This window comes from Myiozetetes cayanensis, unplaced genomic scaffold, assembly GCF_022539395.1.
Source record: "Myiozetetes cayanensis isolate MyiCay16 unplaced genomic scaffold, myiCay2020 scf1, whole genome shotgun sequence".
Lineage (NCBI taxonomy): Eukaryota > Metazoa > Chordata > Aves > Passeriformes > Tyrannidae > Myiozetetes > Myiozetetes cayanensis.
The window spans coordinates 100,894,845-100,918,772 of NW_026086604.1; the positions used below are offsets into that span (position 1 = coordinate 100,894,845).

At 35.1% G+C, this 23,928-nt stretch overlaps 1 protein-coding gene across 1 annotated transcript in view; it reads left to right on the forward strand.

Moving 5' to 3' along the window:
* Window positions 1-23,928, forward strand: part of CNTNAP2 (contactin associated protein 2) — a 1,021,111-nt gene that overhangs the window by 482,215 nt on the left and 514,968 nt on the right. The window contains exons 6-8 of the mRNA XM_050333690.1: window positions 1,263-1,447; window positions 3,916-4,059; window positions 10,717-10,981. Coding sequence (XP_050189647.1) covers window positions 1,263-1,447; window positions 3,916-4,059; window positions 10,717-10,981 — 594 coding nt within the window. The remainder of the gene's footprint in view (window positions 1-1,262; window positions 1,448-3,915; window positions 4,060-10,716; window positions 10,982-23,928) is intronic.

A 23,928-nucleotide genomic window follows, 5' to 3' on the forward strand; every position in this document is an offset into this window, starting at 1 on the left:
ATTCTTTAGTTCAGTCTGTCTTTATAAGCTGTGATAACTTCCATATGTGTGCTTGGTGAGGATGTTCCTAAATCACCAGGCTGGTAAATGGGACTAGCCCCTGTGACACACACTCACTCCATAAACAGAAGAAATACTTTATAGTATTATTCTTCATCTGTCTGAGAGTATTGTCTTTGTGCTAGAGACAGTAGAAAAGGATGTTCATCTTACCTAGTGAGATCCAGTGATTTAGTTTCAAAAATCAGGGGACAGGGGAAAGATGGGCAGACAAGGTGGATTTAGGTTTCACTTTGCACTGGATTTGACTTTGCATTGAAGAAACTGAGGCTCAACGACAAGCATGCAATTTTATTTTACCTTTTAACCAACAGGATCAGTGGCCTTCAGCATAAAGGCAGTATGATCATTTGTAGGCAAGTAATGTCTTAAGCCACAGAAGTGTGATTTGCAGAATGTATTATCAACATGCACAAACCTTAATGTCTGAGTTGCAGGTATACTTGACAGTAAGAAATTCTCAGCCTCAAAAATGCTTTAGGTCCTCATGCATACAGAACATGGAAGATTGCACTGAGTTATTGGGCAGTGCAGCAATTTTTTACACTTACTGCTGAATTAGTCATTTGCTGCTTCAGTTGAGATCCATGTTATCAAGCTTTGCTGGCTTAGCTATGTCAGTCAGATGGCAACGAGATGTGATCTCTGACTAGCACAGCTGCACTGGCAACAGTCTGCATTGAGCCTTTTCCTATCTGCTTGCTGGTATACTGTACTGGCAGAGGCCACAAAGCACAGAACTCAGACTAAAGGCTCATTGTTGCCAAAGACTCTTATAAGACTCCATGTCCTCCTCAATAGTCACAAATCAGTACAGTTCCAATGCAGCTCAGGACATGGCCCAGCTTTTTGATTTCTGTAGTGTAGGATTGAAAACACAGAAACCCCATAGTTGAAAACAATTTTACAATTAAAAGTTGATATTGCTTCCCTGATTTGCCTCCAAATAACTACTATCATGAATTCATACATATATTTATTAATATATATATAATTCAGTGATCAGATACTTGCTTTATTTGGTCCAGCTATTTGTATTTAAGGCAGCATCTCTCCACTGGGCAGAACTCAACTTCATAGCAGACTGACTTCCTCCAGTTTATTGTATGTCTGGTATGATTCAGGTGAAATATTGACAAAGCAAGGGGAAATTGTTTGTCTGACTGGTATGAGGTGAGAATTGCTATTGTTTCTGTTCTCAGGCAGCAACCAACTTGGCTCCATTTATGGTCACACATCTGTGATGACAGGCAGCCTCTTGGATGATCACCACTGGCACTCCATCATCATAGAGCGCCACGGGAGAAACATCAATCTCACCCTGGACAGACACATGCAGCACTTCAGAACCAATGGAGAATTTGATTACCTGGACCTGGATTATGAGGTAGACAGTGAAAGTTCTTTATTTTCATTCAAATTGACTTTATAAACATAAGCCCAATAAGAAAAAAAGCTAATGTAATTTAAGATGCTTTGGTACTTTTTTTGTACCTCTGTTTTAAGTATTTCTTCTCTTATTTTCCTGAAATTTTCTTTCCAACGGTGTTCTCTTCTAAGTGTAAATTATATTTCTCTTCATTAGCCTACCAAATCCCATCTGGACTAACAGTCATCCTAGCCTTTTTTTTTTTTTTTTTAAAGTGTGAGATCTATACTATTCAGCAAGCTAAGCATATATGACTTTAAAATCTCTAAAAGCAGCTGCTCTAACAAGGAAGTAGATTTTTTTAAGTATTGTACAATCTGTTATTGCACTCAGATGATAATTCTTCACTTGAATCAGAAATCTTTATTCTGTGGTGACAATATTTATTTTTTAGCAAATGAAGCAGATTAGAAATTTTTACTAATATGGATCTTGATCTATCTTGTCTTAGGTAGATGCTTCCTTGTATTTTTACAAATACGGCATCAGTAACTTCTTTTTATAAAGAAGTAATAAAGAGTTAGGAAAGTTGTAAGAAAACTTATTTAATCATCCAGGTTAATGCACAAAACTGTGAGTAATAATTAAATGTGGATTTGTTGTTTGATTACACTCCAAACTTCTAGAATTATGAACTTGTTCAGTGCCTCAAAATTGTTACATGAAGTTCAGTATGTTGGTTATTGCAAAGTTTATATAATATTTACTTGCAGTCTTTGCTGTTTCTAATGAGAGTTAATGTGGTTGGCCAAATATGTAATTTCTACCCTTACAACTTTTTAAGCAGTGAGAAGGAATCAAAATGATGTAACGGAAAAAAGTTTGAGTTAACTTCTGTATTTAATTTTTTACAAACAATCTTTTGATTGAGAACATATGAATGTTTGAGAAAGTTACTTATGATTGTAAATGCTACTGATTCAAATATTTACTTATATTCCCACAAATCTTTATGAATAAATTCTTTTCTAGAAGCTATAATGAGAAAATAACGAGCAAATGTGCCTGTACCTCTATTACTTATTGAGAACTGGAAATCTGAATTGAGCTGCTGAATACTCACATAAATAGATTTTATTCAAGTGAGTGAGCTGCAGAAAAAGTTAGGCTGAATGCCATACGCCAGATTTGAGAAGTTTTTGAATATATATGTATTTGTATACACATGTATACACACATATATACATATATAAATGGAACATGTTTACGTAACAAATATATTCCATAGAATAACTTAATACCGTAGTAGCAGTAGAATTCAGTTAAGTTACCTTCCCATCCACTCTGACATTGAGAGACATCACTGACAGTTCTCAAAGGCACATTTCCTTCTCCATTTACATGGATCCCCCTGTGCTAAAGGAGTTTATTTGAGTGTGTGTGTATGTGTTTCTGTGGTTCATATAAAGTCAAGAGCTCTTCTCCTTTCTTTCCGCTCAATTATCTCACTGGTTTCAGAGTCAGTCATCAGAATAAGTTTATGTGTGTTGCCTTTGTGATTAACAGTGGATTAACCTGAAAGAATCAGAACAACTTCTCATAGACAAAATAGCTTCTAGGTTAATCTCTTTCAGAAAAGTTAACACAAAAGAGGAATAAACATTAGTTCTGATTGCATTTTCAAGGCAAAAAAAAAATAATCCTGTAAGTTGCCCTTAACTTACTGCCTTGATACGTGGGGTTTTTTGCTATTTTTCTTCTTTTCTACAAAATTCTTTTCTATTTTGTCTCATCCAAGTCTTTGAGTGGTTGTCTTCATCTTCTTTATGCAGCTGATTTGGCCTGCTAAGGCATGTGGTAACTCCTCATTGACTATAACTGCATCATAAAAGTTATAGTTCATAATATTCTCAGTAGTAGAAGATCCTTCTGTCTAACAAGGAATAGCATCTTTATATGATTCTGTAAATTCTTCTAGATAAAGCAGATACATAAGAAATAAGGGAAAATAATGCACCGTATTGGAGCCCACCACTGCTGTGCTGTATTCTGAGCTCTGTCATGTGGTTAGAGCTGAATGAATCATTTGAATCAGATTATCTGGCTAATTTCATGTCTGCTTTTGTTTAGAAAAAATACTGGGATGGACATTTATGCCAATTTCTTTGTTTGAAATGCATATTGTCCGGTAGCAATTAGAAGAACAGTTCATATATGAACCACTGTGATGTATGCCTATTCACAATTTCGACAATTGTAATAATACTTGGGATTTCCTACCATAAATATTTGCAATCACAAATTCATTACAGATTTTTTCTACTTTTTCAGTGCTTATCTAATATACCCTTTTTCTATTAACAGTGTAGCCAGCTCTCTCATTTTCCATGTCTGAGTATTCAAGGAAAAAAAATTTATCTGCAGTAAATAGATTTAAAAGTCTTTGCCTTCTAGCAACTATACACCATTTTCTGTTTCATTCATAGATAACCTTTGGAGGCATGCCTTTTTCTGGGAAACCAAGTTCTAACAGTAGGAAAAATTTCAAAGGCTGCATGGAGAGCATCAACTACAATGGCAATAATATCACTGACCTTGCCAAGAGGAAGAAATTGGAACCTTCAAATGTGGTAAGAGTAAAATTTAATGGTCATCTACACCTCCTCCTCTTCTCCTTCTAAAGAATACTAGAAGGTTTATAAGTGTGTGTAGCTGATATACTTGTGGTATACTGGAACAATATAGAACATAAAACAAAATTTACTACAAACCCAAAGATCTTATTTTATGTACATTTATGAATTACTATTGTTATTATTATCACCCTCATAATCATCATCACATCTGAGACCCCTTCTGGGGTCTCGCTTCATATTTCCAAAATTAACATCAGATAACTACTGTTATCTGATACTAAATTAGTATCAGATAACTACTTTTTAAAAGAATATCAACTGAACCAGTAAGTACTTATTTCTTTTCCTCTCAAATTATAGTAGTCCAAAACCAGTGCAGACAAGATTTATTATTAAATTCATTGCAGCTTTCTTGTGGCTTTTAATCCTGGTATATTCCATTCCTTCTGAGCTAGTTGGATTACTGGAGTGCAAAAATCTTTGGAAGGGAATGGTTTTACAGGCTTTTCTGGTGGGTCTGAAAAGCCTCAAGATATTAGACTTCAGAATGATTGTTTCACTTATTAACATTGCAGAGCTTATTATTAACATTTTTTTCTATATTTGATCTTACTTAAGTGTTCATAATTACTTTCATGTTCAGACTTGTGGCTTTATGGGCAGGGTGATTAAGAAAGAATATACTTTAATTATTGTCTATTTAATGTTTTAAAAAACTGTTCCTGAAACTGCTTACTGGTATATAAGGCAATATGGGTAAAAAGCAAAGGTATTATTGCCATGAGTTTGAGATGGTTTGAATAACTTTTCAAGGCTTTCTTTAGTACAAGTTTACAGCCTTCACTAATTCCTGCTAAAAATATGCAGGTTTCCACTCTTACTTTTCTCTTGATATGATAAAGAATAGAGTTATACATACACAGTGATGATGTCATGCAAAGGATTGGCTAATTGCTCCATGGATAGTAAAACTGAAGTTCCATCTAATTCTGTGAATGCTAGGGCTAAATGGTCCAGGAGAATCTTGAATATGTGTTGTTTGCCTATAGGAACTCAGTAATACAGCCTGATACCTAGAACAGTTTCTGTACAGGAATTTCTTCAGTGTTGTCAAGGGCAAGGAGCATGATATTTATGCCATGCAGTAAGACTCCACTTTTAGATTTTTTTTTTTTTTTTTGACCCGTTCTCATGAACTCCTGTATCTTTGATGACATTTTTGGTTTTTTTCCTCAAAATTGCCTGTGCTTTACTTCCTACAGGGCATTTTCTCCTGTAATATAACCATGATTTCAGAGACTGATACCTGATTTAGAAAAAGATCTTTTTGTACATCTTTGCATTTTGCACTGTTGAGCCCACTGCAAGGTAGCAGGACATAATCTTAAAGCCACTTTCTGAGCAGAAGTGTTACTTAAGAGGTTCCTGCATTGCAAATCCTATCCTTTAAAATCCTAGCCATAGCTTGCAGACCTGTCAAGTCTCTGAAAAATCATCATTCTTGTTTTTATTTGTTTCTTTGCTTTTAAAATTCCATTACCTGTAACATGAAAGTAAAATCCTCAAAAGAGGCTTTGAAAATATTAGTGCTACATCAAGAGGTTATGGAATGCTAGTTTAATTTGATGATTCTGTTGATTTCCAATTCTGAGAATGGCTATAAAAATAGAAGTGACCTTTGTTTTCAGTAGAATTACTTGAATTGCTTCAGCCCTTCAAAAGCAAAACCAATTTTACTCTAAATCAAGATGAATTAATATGTTTTTTACAAAACCTTTTTTTCCTCCTAGTTTTTAGACTCATTTAGCATGCAAAAATACACTTGTTTGAAACTACTATTGTTGCTGAGCATTATTATGATGGTGGTACTTAAGCAATCCAACAGGGATCAAAGCTCCATTGTAGGAGATGTACAAGTCCATAACAGTAGTCACACCTTGCCCCAAAGAGGGGCAAGACAGAGAAAAGTATAATAAGGGTGAACACAAAGTAAGCTGTGTAGTGGTGAAAATATCGTAACAGAGGGAAAAAATTCAAAGGAAAGAAGGATTTTAAAGAGGTGTGAGACAGAAGAAAATAATATTCTTAGATGTAGATATTTGAATTTCAGAAGTCACACAGTGAAAGGGACTTGAAAAGTTAATTTTACAGAATGAGGAGGTCCAGAGAATCAGAGATTATAAAATGATGATCATTTGTCTATGAAAAAATAAAATTAAATAATTATGTCTCATGCGTGTTATGAGCAAAAAACCACCTCCATACATCTTTTAAATTTATTGAAGAGTAAGAGTGAAAAGACAAATTAAAAGTATTTTAAATTTAAACTATTGTGAAACTCTGACTTCAGTAATATATTTGCTTTAGATTTAGAGGGTAAGAATAAGGGGAAAAAATTGTTGTGACTCTTTTGTGATATTTAAAATGGCAACAGCTCTTAAGGAAGAACAAGACAGAGGGATGGTCTTGAGCAGTTATTATTTTTATGGGTGGAGCCTGATTTGTTCTCTCATAAAGGAGTCAAAAGAGAGTCACGGAGAAAAGGTCAGCTGAGACAGAGAAAGTTAGGTGTCTGCTTTTCTCCTGAATCAAATTGTGAACAAGAGTCAGCAGTGGTCGACTACACAGTAGATTCTAACTTCTGTATACAGCTTGACTCAGGACTAAAACAGAAACAGGGAACATGCTGTTGAACAATTTTGAATCCATCTTTTCCATGCTTTCTAGTAAAATATAACAAGTTTTCTAGGGCTTTCATTACCTTGCATAAATGAATAACATTGACCCTTGTACCAATACTGAGAAAAGACTAGGATATGCAGTTAACAAGAAGTAGTACAGAGAAATAGGAGTTTAGAAATTTAGTCGTTTTATCAGATTTTCCTACCTAGAGGTACATTAAGGGTAAGCAATGTGAATGCTAACTGTATTTAGTTTCCACAGAACAGTCTCTTCAGTTTTAAAGCCTGTAGCTGAAAAATACTGAGGAGAATCATATTTGCTATTCTCCATCCTTACATTTATTAGGTCTATGCTCCACCCAATTCTGTATCTCCTATGCCATGTATTGCTGAGTGGAATCATATACAAATTTAAGCTGAGTGTTTTATTTAAATTATTTATATTAACCAAACATCACGTTAATCTCAAAAATACATAATAAGCTATTTTGATAAAATACAGAAATAACACAAAAAACATTAGCATGCAATACATTGTCTGTACTGTATGAACCATCCTGATTTAGCAGGCAATGTAGTCTAAATAAACTCATTGCCTCTCTTTTAGAAACTACCTATTCAGCCAGTAGGTTTACTAATTGGGAAAGGTTTTAAGACCCAATAGTATTTACACAAGGGTTAATATTTGAATTTGGATAGGCAAAATCGATTTATAAGAAGTAAACACAAACCTGATTTGCCATACAGATTAAAGATCATGATACAAAGCTCAAGCTACATAAAAACAGGTATTTTTATCTTTTTCCTATCAATGTAGTTTGAAAACTTCTCCAATAAGACCAACAGTTTCAATATTAATGCATAGTATGTATTTGACTTCCAGATGTCATTGCCCAGAGAAGTATTCAGCAAGTCACTCTGAATCTACAGGAAAGGATCTCATTCTCTTTGAAAAATGGGGAGACTATTAGAGACACAAGCTGCAGATTAATTTGAACTCTTGACCTAGAACTAGTGAGCAATCTATTTTAGATGGACTGTACTTAAAATGGGAGTCATCTTGTGAACTACAATCACAGAAGGAATCAATAATCCAGTTCATATTAATCTGAATAACTCAGTAGGGAAAATGCTAACTAGCAAAGAAATTAGAATTATGTGTTACTTCCTCTAGAAACTTTTTATGCAGCTAGGCTGTCTGTAGGAAATGTATTCATTGTGATGTGAAAGAGGATTTAAATGCATTCAGTACCTTTACCATTAATAGGTGTTATACATGCAAGTATCCAAAATATCAGGATGACAGGAGAGTATCAATTGGATAAAAGCCTTCTTGTAACAAGGAAATTGTTAGCTCCTCTCAGTAACAAGGCAGCAAAAGAAACTCAAAATGTCTAACAGAATGCTCTCTGAGCACTTCTTAATTGGTATTTCTGACTGAACCATGAGATGTCATCTCTTAAAAAATGCTGTTGCCTTCTCAGTCTACACAGCACTGCCTTAACTATGTAACAGAAGATTTTTATAATCCAGAGGGTGGCATTACACTGAGATTGATAAACAAGGGTTACAGACAGTCTCCACCTTTTTTTTTAGTGTATGTCAAATTTGTGGTTTAACCAAATGTATTCTGAGGTACACTTTGAACTGTTTTGATTAGAACTATTCACCACAAGCAAATTAACTATTTTGAGTTAATGCTTTGTTGGCTGAAAATGTTAAATTAAAATCTCCAGGCAACCTTTAAATAGCACCCCCTCAAAAAAAAACGAAACCAAACAAAAACCAAGTAAGCAAACAAACAAAAAGCACACAAAAACCCCAGTCAAATGAGAAAACAACTAAACAAAAACCAAAACAAAAACCAAACAACTCCTCCCCCGCCCAAACAAAAACAAAAACACCACCAAAACATAGAGCAAACCAAACCCACAAAAAATACAGAATAACCAAGCAGCTTAGCACAGAAGTTTTTTGCTCTTACTCATAAAGTAGCTGTAATTTCTCTCATCACACAGTTATTTAAAAGCTTTCTTTAGTTTATTTTCCTAATTCCTTGGATTTTTTTTTTTTATCCATGGAACTTGGGTGCATTGAAAGAACATGATTTTTAATGCTGAGGTTTTGTCATAAAGTTTAGGAACAAATCTAGGAGATCAGTTTAAGAAAATCTCTTCTTTAGTTCCAGATTACTGAAAACGTCAGTGTTCCTGAATTGATCATGGAAGCTGCCAACCTGATAGTGTAATTACTACTAATTCTACTGGCCTTTATGGGTAGACTGCATATAACTTCTGAGATTCTATAGGAAATAGAGTCTGTTATGCAGAATAATCAAAGAATCTATCTGAGTGCTCTAGAAAAAAATATTATTTTTATTAATTTGGTTTTTACGTGGAAATTCTATATAAGAAGCTGAACCAGCCATATGGGTTATATCTTGTTATGACACAGATCAATTGTTTTCTGATGTGGTGTTCTTTTAAAACGTGATGGGTTTGGACATCAGGAAATGAGTGCTTAAGCTTGTGTATTGACATCATCCAGCGCACCTCCAATTGAAGATAATTACTTCTTAAAAAAATTTACTTAGGTCTTTTCTCCCACACATTTTCAAACACAAAGTTCTTACCTTGCTTCCAAGTTCTCTACCTTCCCTCAGATGTGTTTATACACTATAAATACAAAAATGTGACATAAAAGTTTATATCAGGAAGTCAGTAATATAGCATTTAAAAATAGTTACGCAATAAAGATGTTGAGTGACTCCTGTTGGGATTCTGAACCATGCTTAAGTGGGCCTCATCTCTAAACATCTATGTACCTCCAAAAGTATTGCTCAAGTCTTAATATTTATCTCAATGTACAAATAAATATCAAAGAAATTGCGATCTTGTTCATAGTAACAATTTCCATACTGCATCAGATATAATTCTTCCTTCCCAAATAGAACTAAAATTGCTGCACACTTTTCATCTGTAACAGGGCATCAGAAAACCTAACCACAGGACAGGAACCACTTTGCCACATAGTCTTGGAATTCTTCAGCAGAGGGAGTTTCCTGTTATATTTCATTGATGCATTTAAAAGTTAATTCTGGACATAGATTTCCACAAACTATTTACGATTTCTGAGGAAAAGGAATGGTAATGCATCCTACCATTGTGGTCTTTTGTGAGAAATGACATGAGAACCAGAGTGAAAAATTCACATCCCTAATTCTAGTCTTGTTTACAGACACATTTTAAAGCCTCATAAATCAATAAGGTTGACTTGATTTTGTCAGTTTTCCAAAGAGTAAAATTTTACAGTGTGAAAACTGTACTGTAGTTTCTTTACAGGGAAAATTATTTACTGACTAAAAAAAATTTGGCATTGCTCATGATCATTGGCATTGCTCATTGCTCAAGCCTTCTGCTTCTTGAAATGAAGTATTAGTTTAAGCAGTATTATCCAATAGAAAACACAACAGAGAGGCTGGCTCTTCATGAGGTATTATACACCCTCCTTTCCCAACCTCATGTATTGTATTGATTGACACATGATGTAAGGGTATTTGGAAAGCTAGACTCATTTTTATAATTACTACTCTGTCATTGGTTTCTATGGTGACCATGGACAACCCAAGTTTATCTGTAATCCATTTCTTTGTCTTTGAACTGGAAATATTAATGTTTTCATTCAAATCTTAGATTACAACTCTTCAGGGCAAAGTCTACCTTTTATTTTGCATAGGTACAGTACAAAATAAAATTGGACCACTACTAGAAAAAACAGAAAAATCAGCAACAACATTATAATAGTAACAATAACAATAATATTAATAGCACATCTTTATATGCAAAATGCATTGATCAGAGTAGTCTCTAGGCTGAATGAAATCTAGAATACTTTTCTAAGATACTATGAATTTAGTGGAATCTTACAATTTTGCTTATATTTTTTGCTTCTTTCTTTGTGTTTTACTTAGGGAAATTTAAGTTTTTCTTGTGTGGAGCCACATACAGTGCCCGTCTTTTTCAATGCCACCAGTTACCTCGAAGTTCCTGGCCGTCCCAGCCAGGATCTGTTTTCAGTCAATTTCCTTTTCCGAACCTGGAATCCAAATGGACTTCTTGTCTTCAGCAACTTTGCAGATGACCTGGGAAATGTTGAAATTGACATAAACGAAGGCAAAGTCAGTGTCCACATCAATGTCACCCAAGTGAAGAAGAACCGGATAGACATCTCGTCAGGTAAGTGTGAGGGGTTTTTAAATTTTGTCTAATTTTTTGGAATTGTTTAAAAGCATCATGTGCCTCAAAATCAGAACAATCATTTTACAAAATTTAAAATTTATGTTGTAACTACATTAAATCCTTTATTGTATGTTTCATTGGGTAAGAGGTATAAGAATATGAAACAGTTGTTAGATGAAAAAGAAGGTATAAATATTCTTATTCCATCGAGAAACCAAGAAAATATATCACCCGTTATGTATGAGGCATCATTGTTTCTTTTTGTTTTCTTCCACTGTCTTGGAGTTTTCTCTGCAAAAATAATTGGTTTCAAAAGGGGACTGTAATCACTTTTTGAGAGTAGTCTAACAATTAGGCTGGTTCTATCGCTTCCCAATAATTAGGAAACTCTCATTAAAAGAAAAAATATCGATTTTTACTATAAATATTTGTGTGGACTTTTTAGATTTGCATAGCTATCCTGGGAAAATGTTGTTTTAGTTTAATACTTTGTTGTTAATGGTGTTGCAACAGGTGTTTCAGTGCATGTGAAATGAATTGTGTGTCTGGACATAGGAAAGCAAAATATGGCATCCGCCAGGGAAGGCTGGAGAAGGAACTCCGCTGTTGTACAGCAAATATCACAGCAACCTTCTTGTTCTCTTCTTGTACCTTCTTGTTCTCTTCTTGTACAGGGAATTAACAGATATATCATATAAAACTGCTGAGCTTACTAGAAGTCAAAATGGTCTAACTTTGGCACAAAGACCTCTGACCACTCTGATCCCATAAATGCAAGATGCACCCTTTTTTCATTGATTATTTTTAAAAGCTGACAAGGCAGAATTTTACATTGTCAAATATGCAGCCTTCTATGTTACTGCATGCATAGGGTATGAATAATTCTATAGGGTATGAATAGACGTCTGTCTACTGGAAGGAATAAAACCTGGATATCACAAAGAACTAGACTAACTAACTAACAGCATCCTATATGCAGATGTGTTTTCTGTTTCATAGTTTTACTGTGCTTACTTCTACCCCTTGCAGTATCATATTTTCCCAGCAGGAATTTAAAGTCTCTCTTAGTCCTTATTCTGTGCACGTCTCATAATTTACTAAGTAGGTAACTAGCTTTTAGTGTCAGCTTTCCACATTAACTTGAGGACATCAGTGCTTCATTCTGGACACAGTGTAGTGCTGGCTATAGAAAGAGTAGTTGAACTGACTGGCAGGAATTACATGAGAAAACTGTAAGCTAATGTGCAGGTGGCAGAGTTTGTTTCTGCACATCTCTGCAGTAAAGATATTGATATGGAACAGAGTTCTGGTTTGTTTGTTTTTATTTTTCATAGTTTTCCTTAAATACCTTAAAGTGGCATGCACTGACTCAGGGAGCTCTAATTTAACATGAGCAGAGTAGGATAGTCTAACCTTCCCATTTGTCAAATATAGTTAAATTCCACCTTTCCCACTGGTGGCTGGGTACGGCAAACCTCCTTACTAAATTACTTTATGTAATTCTTGATAACTTCTTGATAACTAGGAGGGATCAGACAGTAGATGAAAAGGATTTTTCTTGTTGACTTGATAGAACTTTCATACCTAATTCGTTTGAATATTTTGTTTAAGGAGAGAAAGGCAGCTGCAATTTTATATATTTTGATGACACTTTCCAGAAGTAAAAATTAAATAATGCATAGAAAACACAATTAAAGGAACTGCACTTCTAGCCTCCACAGAAGCACATGGACCTGTGTTTACTACTTAGCAATAGAATCAGCAAGGTGAATAGTTTATAGGACATTGTAAAAAGTTTTGTAGACAGCTTTAAGGTTTAGAGGCAAGAACATCCAATAATCAGCAAGCAGAATCTGTTGACTGATAAGAAGGATGTGAGCTACTACTAATCTGAGAAAACAGAAATAGGTTTGTAGTTCATTTTTTATGCCAATTAGTTCTACTTGTTCTGTTTTATACAGGGAATGGAGGGATACAATAGTCTAAGGTGATCGAATAACATGAATGAAAAAGTTTTTCTTCTGTGTAAATAGTGATTAAGAGAAGTTACATAGAATGCTGTGGGAAAGCATTTGGATCAATTTAAGTGATTCACTGGAATCATGAAGCAGACATTGCTTTGCATTTAAAATCACAGAAATTGAGAGCTACTATCAGATAGTCTGTTCTTAGCAGTTTTCTTTGTCTCCCATAGATCCTTCCCTGCTGTCTGTTCTGTATTTGTCAGGAATCATTTTTTCACAGTGCTAGCAGATCACAGCAAGAGCTCTATGTCCTATTGAATGTTCTCCTTTGGTCTTCCAATAGACACTTAATTGTTCCTTCATTTATTTAACTACATGTCCTGCCTGCTGAAGATTTCACTGTATTCAATTCTTCATTAAATTCTCTGTTTCCTGGTCAATCTTCTTCATCTTATTGAAAGGACAAGTCATCTAAGTACTTTATTCTTGGACTGGACTGTGTAATATAAAAAAATTATATTGTTAAAATGAGTAAAATGGTTTTGTGTATCTGAAGCTTCTTCACTGATTGTTTGGAGTTCAAAATAATCTTTAGCCCAAGTATGAGATATTCCTACTGTCTGTCATGCCTTAGTTCCCTCTCTTATTCTATTTTTATTACTTTCAAAAAGCCACAGGTAGTTGATGTTAGAATTAGCAATTTCTAGATAACTTTCTATAGATCGTTTCTTTTTTTTTTCCAACATGCATTTTATTTTCTTCTTTAATGATACTAGATATTGTTTAACTTGCTGCTCTTTTTATGCCTTCAGTTACTTTCAAGCCACAATCTCCGTTCTATACATTTGATTAAACACTTAAATCTATCAGTATTATGAAAATTTAGTGTTCATTTTATATGTGCTGAAACAAATCCGGGATGATTACATTTATTATAGTCTAGTCTATCTGATTTCTGTGTTACAAGTGAAAAGCAACAGACTTGTGCTGAGCTGGCAAACCAGAATCTCAGATTTTACTCAACCTGTCTGTAACTTGTTTAACAGATACCAAACGACTAGTCCATACCCTGTCCTGGGTTTCAGACTGGTGAACGATAGAGACAACAAAGAGATGATAGAAAACAGTAACAATTTTTTTATGTCAGTAAGATGTACACTCTGATGCCTATAACAAAATGCTGAGTGTAACAGAATATTTTATGTTAACATGCAGTTGAGCTTTCAGTTTGTAGTACATATGAATGGGACAAAGGTGATTCATACTTGTAGTTAGACTTACTGTTTGATTTTGCTTACTGAACAAATAATTTCCTTTTTTTTTCATGATCTGCCAATTAGACCTTCAAACCAGGTCTCTAAACAGTAAAAAATTCCTTCCCTACCCTACCCTGCCCAGCATTCTGTTAAGCATTCAGTAAGCCCTGTTTACCTGTGAACAGACTGGCAAAACTGTTGTACAAAGTCAATGGCTTTGATTTTACTTTTTCCTACATTACTCTCATTAAGACACTGCTACCATTTGATTGATGAAAGTTATATTAATAAACTTGCTGTTAGTAAGGGGAAAATCATGCCCACTGAGAGCTGAAATAAAGTTTTAATTAGAAGAAATAAGCTACTGACTGTGCAGAATTACACAGGTGAAATACTTAAAGCTTGTGTATAAATCAAGAGCTAAACATGTTATTGAATTTTCTCTGCAGAGTAAACTGTGATTAATATCTTCACAATTGTGTGTGTCCCAGAATAGAGATTAATAATAGGAGAGAATCTCAGAAAACAGTCAAGAGATTTATCTTTACTGTTCCATATAGTTTTTGACTAAATTCTGCTTTTGTCATCATGAGATTCACACAAACTTCCTAGAAGTTGTTGCGTTTACCCAACAGATTGATGGAAGCAATGCCAGGCTGAGAAGATGGAAGAAAGAAGTGTTCTTACTTTAAGAACTTTTTAGAAGAAGATTTCCAATATAGTTTCGCATACTAAAGGATTGTGATATTCTACTGCAGTTTAAAAGTAATTTAATTTTAATATAAACTACCAGTTTACCCGAAGAACCTACTCAATATTTGTTATCTTGCAAGAATAAGATGTTGATATTTTATTTACTTATAAGCATTAACAAGTTAATGTCTTCTTTCTTGAGAACAGAAAAACCAGCAACTGTAAAATGTCATACTTCTAAATCTCTCTTAGCTATAAAAATTTTCAGGAAACTTTTCCCAAAGCCACATGCAAATGTGACAGGGTTAAGCCACAGCCTGTGTCCCAGTTGCCTCCTTTTCTTCCTCTTAGTTTTATCAACCTACTTCAGTAACTTAACCTGAATATCTTCCTAATGGAACCAAACTTTCCTGAATCTTCCAACATGGGAAAAAATTGGTAACTCATTAACAAACACAGAGAGTATTACTTTACTCAAAGAAACAATAGTAACATTCAAAAAAGTACTCACGAGGAATCATCTAATGGCTTTACAATGTTTTTTTAAAACAATCCCCAAATTCCTGTTTGAATATAGAATAGAACTTCTCTGCTTCTGGAGAAAAGGTGAAGTTTACATGGTGGCAGATTTGAAAATAATTTTGATTTATGCTCTGCTTACTTTCTCATTTGTCTTTTCATAGCCATCTTTGACCTTTCATATCTAAACATTATCTGCTCAACTTAAATACTAGAGGGTCTATGAAGTTCCCTTGGATTTTACCCCACAGGATAAATGATAAGTCATTGCAAAAGGACATAATCTCCATTGGTCCATAATACCTTAACAGAAAAATTTTAAATGTCCAAAAACTCCTGCCTTTTACTCGAATTCTTCTGCTTGAAGCTCTTTTTTTCTCCTGTTCCAATGCTATTAGTTAACATCTTGTATTAGCTGCTGCTCAAGACTGCCTTTAGTTCCTCCTGTCAAGCATAAACTTATTAAAATTTTGGATATGAACATCTTTTTGTCATATTTATCTGTATTAAATAAATCAGACTTCTCCCTGTGGAATCTCTGGGAAGTTTTCCATCCTTCTGTCTTTCTGCTAGATCTCAAGTCATCTAAATTGCAGTTCATTTATATTTTAGACCTTGGGTTAAGATAGCATCCTTCAGGTAATAAAATGTCTCTCTCTGACAGATCTGAAGTGGTACTCTTCCAGTGACAATTCCCAGGAGCATTTTATGTGGGGATCAAGAAGTATTTTTGCCTCGGTTGCTAAATGAAGGCTTAAATGGGGAACGTGTATACACAGAGCATAAGTGCACTTCTGGTGGGAAGATAACATTTCCCACCAGGTCTTTCTCATATTCCTGATTCTAGGTTATACACTGAATGTTAGTAAGTAAAGACAGATACCCGCTAGGCACTTGTCAGCATGATCGAGATGAGAGACAGAAATTCTGTCCATGAAAGGCACATGATGACTTAACATCAGAAGAGCCTGAATGTTAGAAAATTAGATTCTTCACAGCCAGTTTTGTCTCTCTGTTTCTCTCTGTATGTTTATTTTTGGCTATTGATCTTAAGCAGTGAATGCAGCTGCATGAATAAGTATTTGTGGTTTTGAATTCCACAGAACTGAGACACAGGCATGCCTGTAGTAGTTATTATTTTTACTACACATTTTTCTTGTAGTCTGGTTTATCATCCCAGTACAGTAGACTCAAACCAATCAGAGCAAGAAATAGAGTTCTTGATTGCATTCTCTTTTATGCCTCAGAAAACTCATAAGTTTAGTTCAGGCTTTTGTGAATTCTGCTTCATCAGTCACTGATTTTTTGCTGGAGAGTTGCCTACTAGCACAAGCTATGCATTCTAAAACATAGATGGTGCCATTTTCAGGTATGTCCCTGAGAGTAATTTAACTGTTTGTTGGTTTTACTGGCACCTTGCAAACACAGAGGAACCCAAGAATCAAGAAAGTAGTGTGGTCCCATGGACAGGCTTCCTAAATTTATCCAGGAGACTGAAGTTCAGTTTACTTGTTTTGCCCTCATTTTCTCCGGGCTGTAGAACAGACTTAGAAAGAATCTTTGCTAGTCACTCTCTATTTTAGCAGCTAAAGATGAAATAAGGCTTTTTGCAACTACTATTTAAGCACTGAATTTTCTTCAGGGGAAAAAAAAACAAACCTGGAAAAGTCAGTAGTTAAATGATAATTTTAACTTGCTGCTCAAAGGAGTGTAATTTATGTGAGAAGATCTGGACAGTACTAATTGAAAACTTACCCTTCTAATTTCTTTTTTAATTCACTAGGTTTGACATTTTAGTTGCTTACTATGTTGCCTTTTCCTACTGCAATCACATTAGTTATTGTAGTCTGGTTCTAGCCAAGTCTGTGAACATTTTGTTTTTGATGAATGGAAGATAAGCCCCTTAGCACTGAATGCTACAGAGGTGGTATTTTGCAGTTACTTTAAGAACACAGATTTTTACTTCAGTGGATTCTCTGCATGTTTTTTGCTAAACACCAGAGAGCATGAAGAGACATGTCCTTAACACCTGGTTTAGCAAGCCAAGGATGTTTAGTTAAAACAGGCACTACCTCTTGGATCAGAAAGATGTGATGTTGGAAAGGACATTGCAAAATACACTTTTGTTTGCATTTCAAAGTCCTCCCTGTCTTACATGTTCTGATTGAGGTGAATTTGTGTTTTTTCCATTATTACTTTCCTTTTAGATTAGTAATAAAGAACTAAACAAAAGGATACAATAGAGATAGGAACCATAGTTATATTTGTTGTGTTTATGCACAAACCTGACAGCAGTATGCCCAGGACAACCCTGAGTATTCATGTAATATAAGGGAAATTAACAGAATGTTTTCTAATATCTGAAAGACTGAATATGAGAACTATTATATCCTTTCCCCCAATATGGTAGTTTGCCATCTCTGCCTCCTCTTCCATAAAGGTGTTTTTTTTGAGAAAACCTATTTCCAGGATTCACACACCTACGCAGAACAAGGCTTGTCATAGATTGCAACAGATGGAAGCTGCACAATAATGTCAGCCAGTTCTTTCAGCAATGGCATGAGTGCCTTCCAGAACCACTGGCTTAAACTTACCAATTTTGTGAAAGTCTGGTTTGCAGTTAATGATAGGATGTGGTCGTTCCTGTAAACTTTTCTGTAGATGTTAGTATTGCTTGAGAAATGTGATTGGACTTTGTGCTGTGCTAGCTTTTTAGTTCACCTTGTAGCAGATTTATTTTTACTTCAAACTGGTGAGAAAATGTAGGAAATATATTTGAAGTCTGGTTTTGCTTCTATTTCAGAGAGAAGTAGTTGACTGAGTACATCTAATGATAACTCAGCACATGAGTTTATTTAGTCTGATAGTTATGATAGTCTGTAGATGGCAATGAGTAAGTGAAGTAGCAGAGAGTAAAATGAATGTACTTGCTTTTTAATTGATAGTATAAGTTATAGCCACTGTACATGTGTATATGTACCATTGTGCATATAGCCATATAGCAGTAGAAGAATTTACTCAGGTAATTTGCCAACTATGCACAAAGTTCACAGACCATCAATATCTGATCAAATAGTAAAACCATTGGAATGAGTTCAGGAGACCCTTGGAGATCCTTTTTTCATCTCAAGGTCCCGTTGCTATAACTGCCCTCTTTGGAAACAGGCTGCATCACTTCTAGGATATCATCTTTTAACTGCATTAATAGTTTCTCCACCATCAGCACCACAATCCAGGAATAGTTCAGTGGATAGACTGGTCTGAAGTCTATTACAATAGAGAGTAAGAACAAAGCAGATCTTACTCTACCAGTCTGGCTTGTCTTCCAGTACTTCTGTTCAAGTGTCTGTCCCCTTACAGGCTCTCATGCTCCTTCATCCCCCACCCCTTCTGTACTCACAAAATATTCTGGATGTCATGGCTTAAAAAGTGCAAATATCACAGAGTATGAAGTAAGCTTCTTATTATTCACCACTTCATTAAAAGATATCCATTTTTTTGAATCAAAGCATTCACAATGTGTCTCAGACCCAAAGAAGTACATGCACGATCAGGGGGAGAACCTGAACTGTTGTGACAAGACTGCTGTAGCTATGATCATGTAATGCTAATCACATGACAGGCATGAAGCAGTTAGTGTGGCACATGGCTTACACAGGGTGGGCATGTGGGACAACGAGATGAGACCCCAGAGAGTGGCTGCTGATCCAGAGACACCTCCACACGCTGCATGGAGGGTACAGAAATGGAGGGACCAGCCACGAGCACTGCAAATGTGAGCTGTGTTGGGTGAACTCTCCAGGGGAACATTCCTTGGCTCTGATTGCAAAGATGGCAGAGACACAACCTGTGTTGTTTCAGAAGAAAAAACCACAGCAGAGGGTGTGCAGACTAGAAGGTGGCTTACAGATGTAGAAGCAAAGGGAAAGTTCTCAGCTTTGGAAAAGTGTCTTCCTTTACTTCAAAGTTTGTTGTTTTAGAAAAAACTTTGGTGGGCATCAAACCTTACTGGGACAGGAAAATGGTTGTTATTGTTTTAAAAGAAATTAGAAGAGGGGAGAAGAAAAATTAATGGAGACCCAGTCTCCATCTAGAACATAAGACAATTATTTTCTGTACACTTAAAAAAATTGTTTAGGGACAGACTGGGAGATCAAATGTCATGAACGTGTACTATGTAATAGTGTTTCAAAAAAAAGGGTGCAGAATCTTCAAGCAGGGGGCTACATAACACTGTGTAGAACCACCGTGGTATGAAGATATCAGCTATGTAAATTAAACCTGCCTATGCTCTTTTCACATTTTTATCTTCTCCAAATGCAAGAGAAAAGAAGGAGAATGTTCTTTATTTTTAAAGTCTGCATTTGCTGCATTTGCACTTTGAGTAAAACCAGGAATAGTACTTCTAGTGCAAACGTCCTTTCAAGCCATTTGAGTTTGCTAGGATCTTTGCAATTTTTAAATCTTAATCTCATTTATCACTAATGCTTGGGTAGGTGTCCCACATCTCTAGCCAATTACTTGCAGGAAAATAACTAAAAGTCATTGTAATATCAAACACCGTTTTTTTGAGGGGAGGGGAGGAAGGGAAACATGACCTAATTACAGGTATGGAACTTTAATTTATGTGCTGGGAACTGACACTCAATATCTTCTTTTTCATAGCTATTCAGGAACCTGGGAAAATAGATTGTTATCTGTGACAGGTTTCTGGCAGTCCCTCTTGGTTTGACAGTGTTATTTTAGAGAGAAGAAAGAGTCACTTTTGTATATAATGAAAGGAAGAGTTGTCAAGCATCCATGCATATTTTATGTTGCATAAAACTTAAGTGCTAGAGGAAAGATTCTGTTTTCAGTCATGCCATTGTAAATTCATAGTGCTTCTGCTGACCTCCTGGTTTGCATCAATGGCATCTAGCTCAAAGGATGAATTTCATCTTTTACACAAGCAATGCAGCTCTTCTAAGTCAACTTGGCCCTTACTGTTTTTTTTTTTGGTTAGAGCAGTCATGCACAACTGTTATGTGTATTGTGGCACTTTGGCATTTTCTACTGACATTGACAGAAGTAAAAGCAATTTCTATCAAAGTGCTTCCTTCAAATGGCATCAGGCACAGAGTGCACTATTTTTTTTTGCAGCTTAGTTCACAGAAGTGGTTATTCTTCGGTAAAAAAATAGACTTGGGGAAAAAAACCATTTTCTAGTTCTATGTTGCTAGCTCTGCCTTTACTTTGGTCTTGTAAAAGATGGTGAATCCCTTCAGGCATTTTTGCACATTGCTTCTTTTCATTTCCAAATGTTGCTGAAGCAGCATCACATGGGCACTGAGGTGAAACAGAGCAACCAAAGTACTTTGGCTTCTATCATCTGAATGGCAGATGATATTGTCTTTAAAAAGCTTACTCATTAAGTTTATATATTTGATAGGGGAAAAAAATCTCAATTCTCTTACTGTGAGGCAACCACTATAAAATACATAATTTTAGTACTAACCAATTTCTACTCAGACATTGTTCCACTGAGGACAAATACTAAAATTTCTACACATATCCTTTGTAGAATATTTACTTAGTAAGAAAAACATGTTTAGAGGCATGACTTTCCCTATGTCTTTTCCATGAAATATATGTATGTACAACATTTTAAGGATCCATTCTTTTAAAATGCAAAAAATTCCCTTCTTTTCTTTTTGCAGATTTCAAATAGTGGAACATTATGTTACATGCCCTCAAGAATAAGGGTTTAATTGGTTAACCTTTTGTAGCTCTTTCAACAGCTCATTTTATGCATATTAGCACATGTATTAAAACCAACAACCTAGTGGAATCAACTTTTCCATAGCACTAACACAGGATTTCCAGCAGAAGAAAATAGCATTCTTAGCATTTTGGTGTTGGTACTTAGATAATTACAGATCCCATGTCTTTAAGTTCTGGAATTTGCAACACAAGGCTGATGTTCTTGACAGTACAGAATTTGGGAAAGAACAACATGGTGCAGAGGAATCTTTAGGAGGGTTAAACTGGTTTCTATGCTGTTGGCAAAGATCTAGACAAAACACAGCTCTGCCTTCTTTAACTTCCCAGGTGCCTGTGAACACACACACACACACACACACACACACACACATATATATATAAAAGAAGCAGAATATTGCTTTACTGTCAGACTACTGTAAAAAAACCCCAAAACAAACAACACCCCCCCCCAAAAAAAAACCCAACAAATAACAACAAACCCCCCAAGAAATTACGAAAACATTTTGTTTTCCTTTGGCAGGATGACACTGAGTTATATTTCTCTTTTACAAACTTGAAGTACAAAGAATAGACTTACCTCTTATCACTTCTTCTTCTTTCTGGCTTTGAGCGATCCAATACAAAGTGTTCTTTTCTGATTTTGTTTGCAGGAAAATGCTGTTATGAATGAGATGTTTGGTTCATCTTTCTTTTAACATAATATTTCCTGAGGCAGGCCTTTGTCTTTGGGAATTTTTGGTTTTTGCTGCATAAGTGTGGAATTCTACAGTTCCATTTTTTACTACAAGTAGTGATTATGATAACACTATATTACTACTATTAACAAATTTTTATACTAATAATACTAATGTTACTCTTATGTCAATAGTACCTTGATTGGCTCTTTCTTGTATCATATTTTACATCCACAAGAGGAAGTTTTCTCTTCATTTTAATTATTGATAGAAAGTGCATTTGTCTGTTCAGTTATACCACCCAAATCTTGCAAAGTAGAATTATTTCTTAATACTATTAATAGTTCTTGTCAAATTAATTTTTTATTTAAAAAAATGTATGGGCATGGCCAGAAAAGAGAGGAGCAAACTGTAGTAGATGTAAAATTAAAGAACATAGTCTTGCATTTTAATTAATTTCTAATTTAAAAGAAATTGTATTCTTAGTGTTTGAAACTTTTTCGGGATCACTGACATCATTACAACAGAGCTCAATAGGATGAAATCATCACATTCAATAGCTGAATTTCAGTTTGGATCAAAACTTTCAACTCAGATCTGGTTTTGTAATTTTTAAGTTTAACCAGGAATTTAAATATCCATAGTCATAAGCAAACATGAAATCTTATTACCTTAAAGTTCTGATTACACTGACACACTGAACTAGCAACAGGTTACGAAACATTGCAGTAGATCAATTTTTTGCCTATTGTATTTAGTGATTCACACATGTAGCATACAGGAGCCCGAAGCAACAACTTGTCTCCACTCAAAACCAGTATAGTCTCTTAGGAAACCTGATATTACGTTGAGTTGTTGAGCACCATGATAGCTGCCACCTATCCTCACTTCAGACTGGAAGTTTGAGAAATTTCCAATGGTACATAGTAGTGGAGAGCCCAGAAAAAATATGATGCTGACACAGCCCTGAAATCAAAGTCTTGGGCCAAATTAAATCCAATGAGAATTTGAATCTGATTGCTTCTGAGAAAAGCTTTGCAATATAGCTTTTTTTAAAACCTAGTTGTTTGAAAGTTAGTCTGCAGATTATCTAAGCGCTGTGGCAAGAGGTCCAGGAATGTGCAAGGTCCTTTCCTCTGAGTATTCATGGCAGCTCACACCATGTCAATGATGCCTGTCTGGTGCTTGTCAGTACCGTCAGTACTCAGTGCCTGCCTCTGGAAGTTCTATTTTCAGTTTATTCCATATTCATTTAATGTAAAAGGCAGGTAGGGGAGTGACAACAGGGATCAGAAGGCCTTTTTCAAGAACCTCACTAGTTATCATTTGATCCTTTGAGATTTAGCCTGTCAACTTAAAAACTTTATTTCACAACATCTGAAGTTTTTGCATTGCAAAGAACTGGTTGGGGATATAAAAACTGACTAAGATCTACAGTTCTATACTCTTAACAATTGGGTTATTTTTAGTTTGAAAGTTAATATGAATCTGGAAGTATTGCTACCTCAAAAAGGAATATAGTACGTATGTTTTTTCCACATATAAATTATTAATACTCTGTAGAAAAAGACTCTGATCTTATGAACATTCCTTTGATTAAGCACAAAATAAAAGCTGTTATTCATTTCAGATTAAACAGGAGTTCAAAATATTATGTATTTCTATTTAGTGTGTCATAGATTCATCAAAATAAAAAAATTTTGTTGTCACAGATTTTCTTCAATTAGGACACTTTAAAAGATTGTCACTGCACAGGGTAGATGACTGGTAGAGGAAATCTAGCACCTTTACTCTTGAGAGACTGTCTGACAGGTTACAGGGAAATGCCACTTGTCACTCATTTTCATGTGTCAGGACTCACCTGTTCCACTCTAAAAGAGAAGGGGAATGATATTTTAGGACTCTTAGGAAAAGATGTCATTGGCACTAAACCATCAAAGCTGCAAGGGCCATTGAGGATATTACACAAGGTAAAAATTTACTAAGAATAAATCTTGTGGCTTCCACAGATATAAGCTCTCATGTTAAAAGAAAGCTTTCTGCAGTGTTCACTCATTTCCAGTCTGTTTAAGCACAGA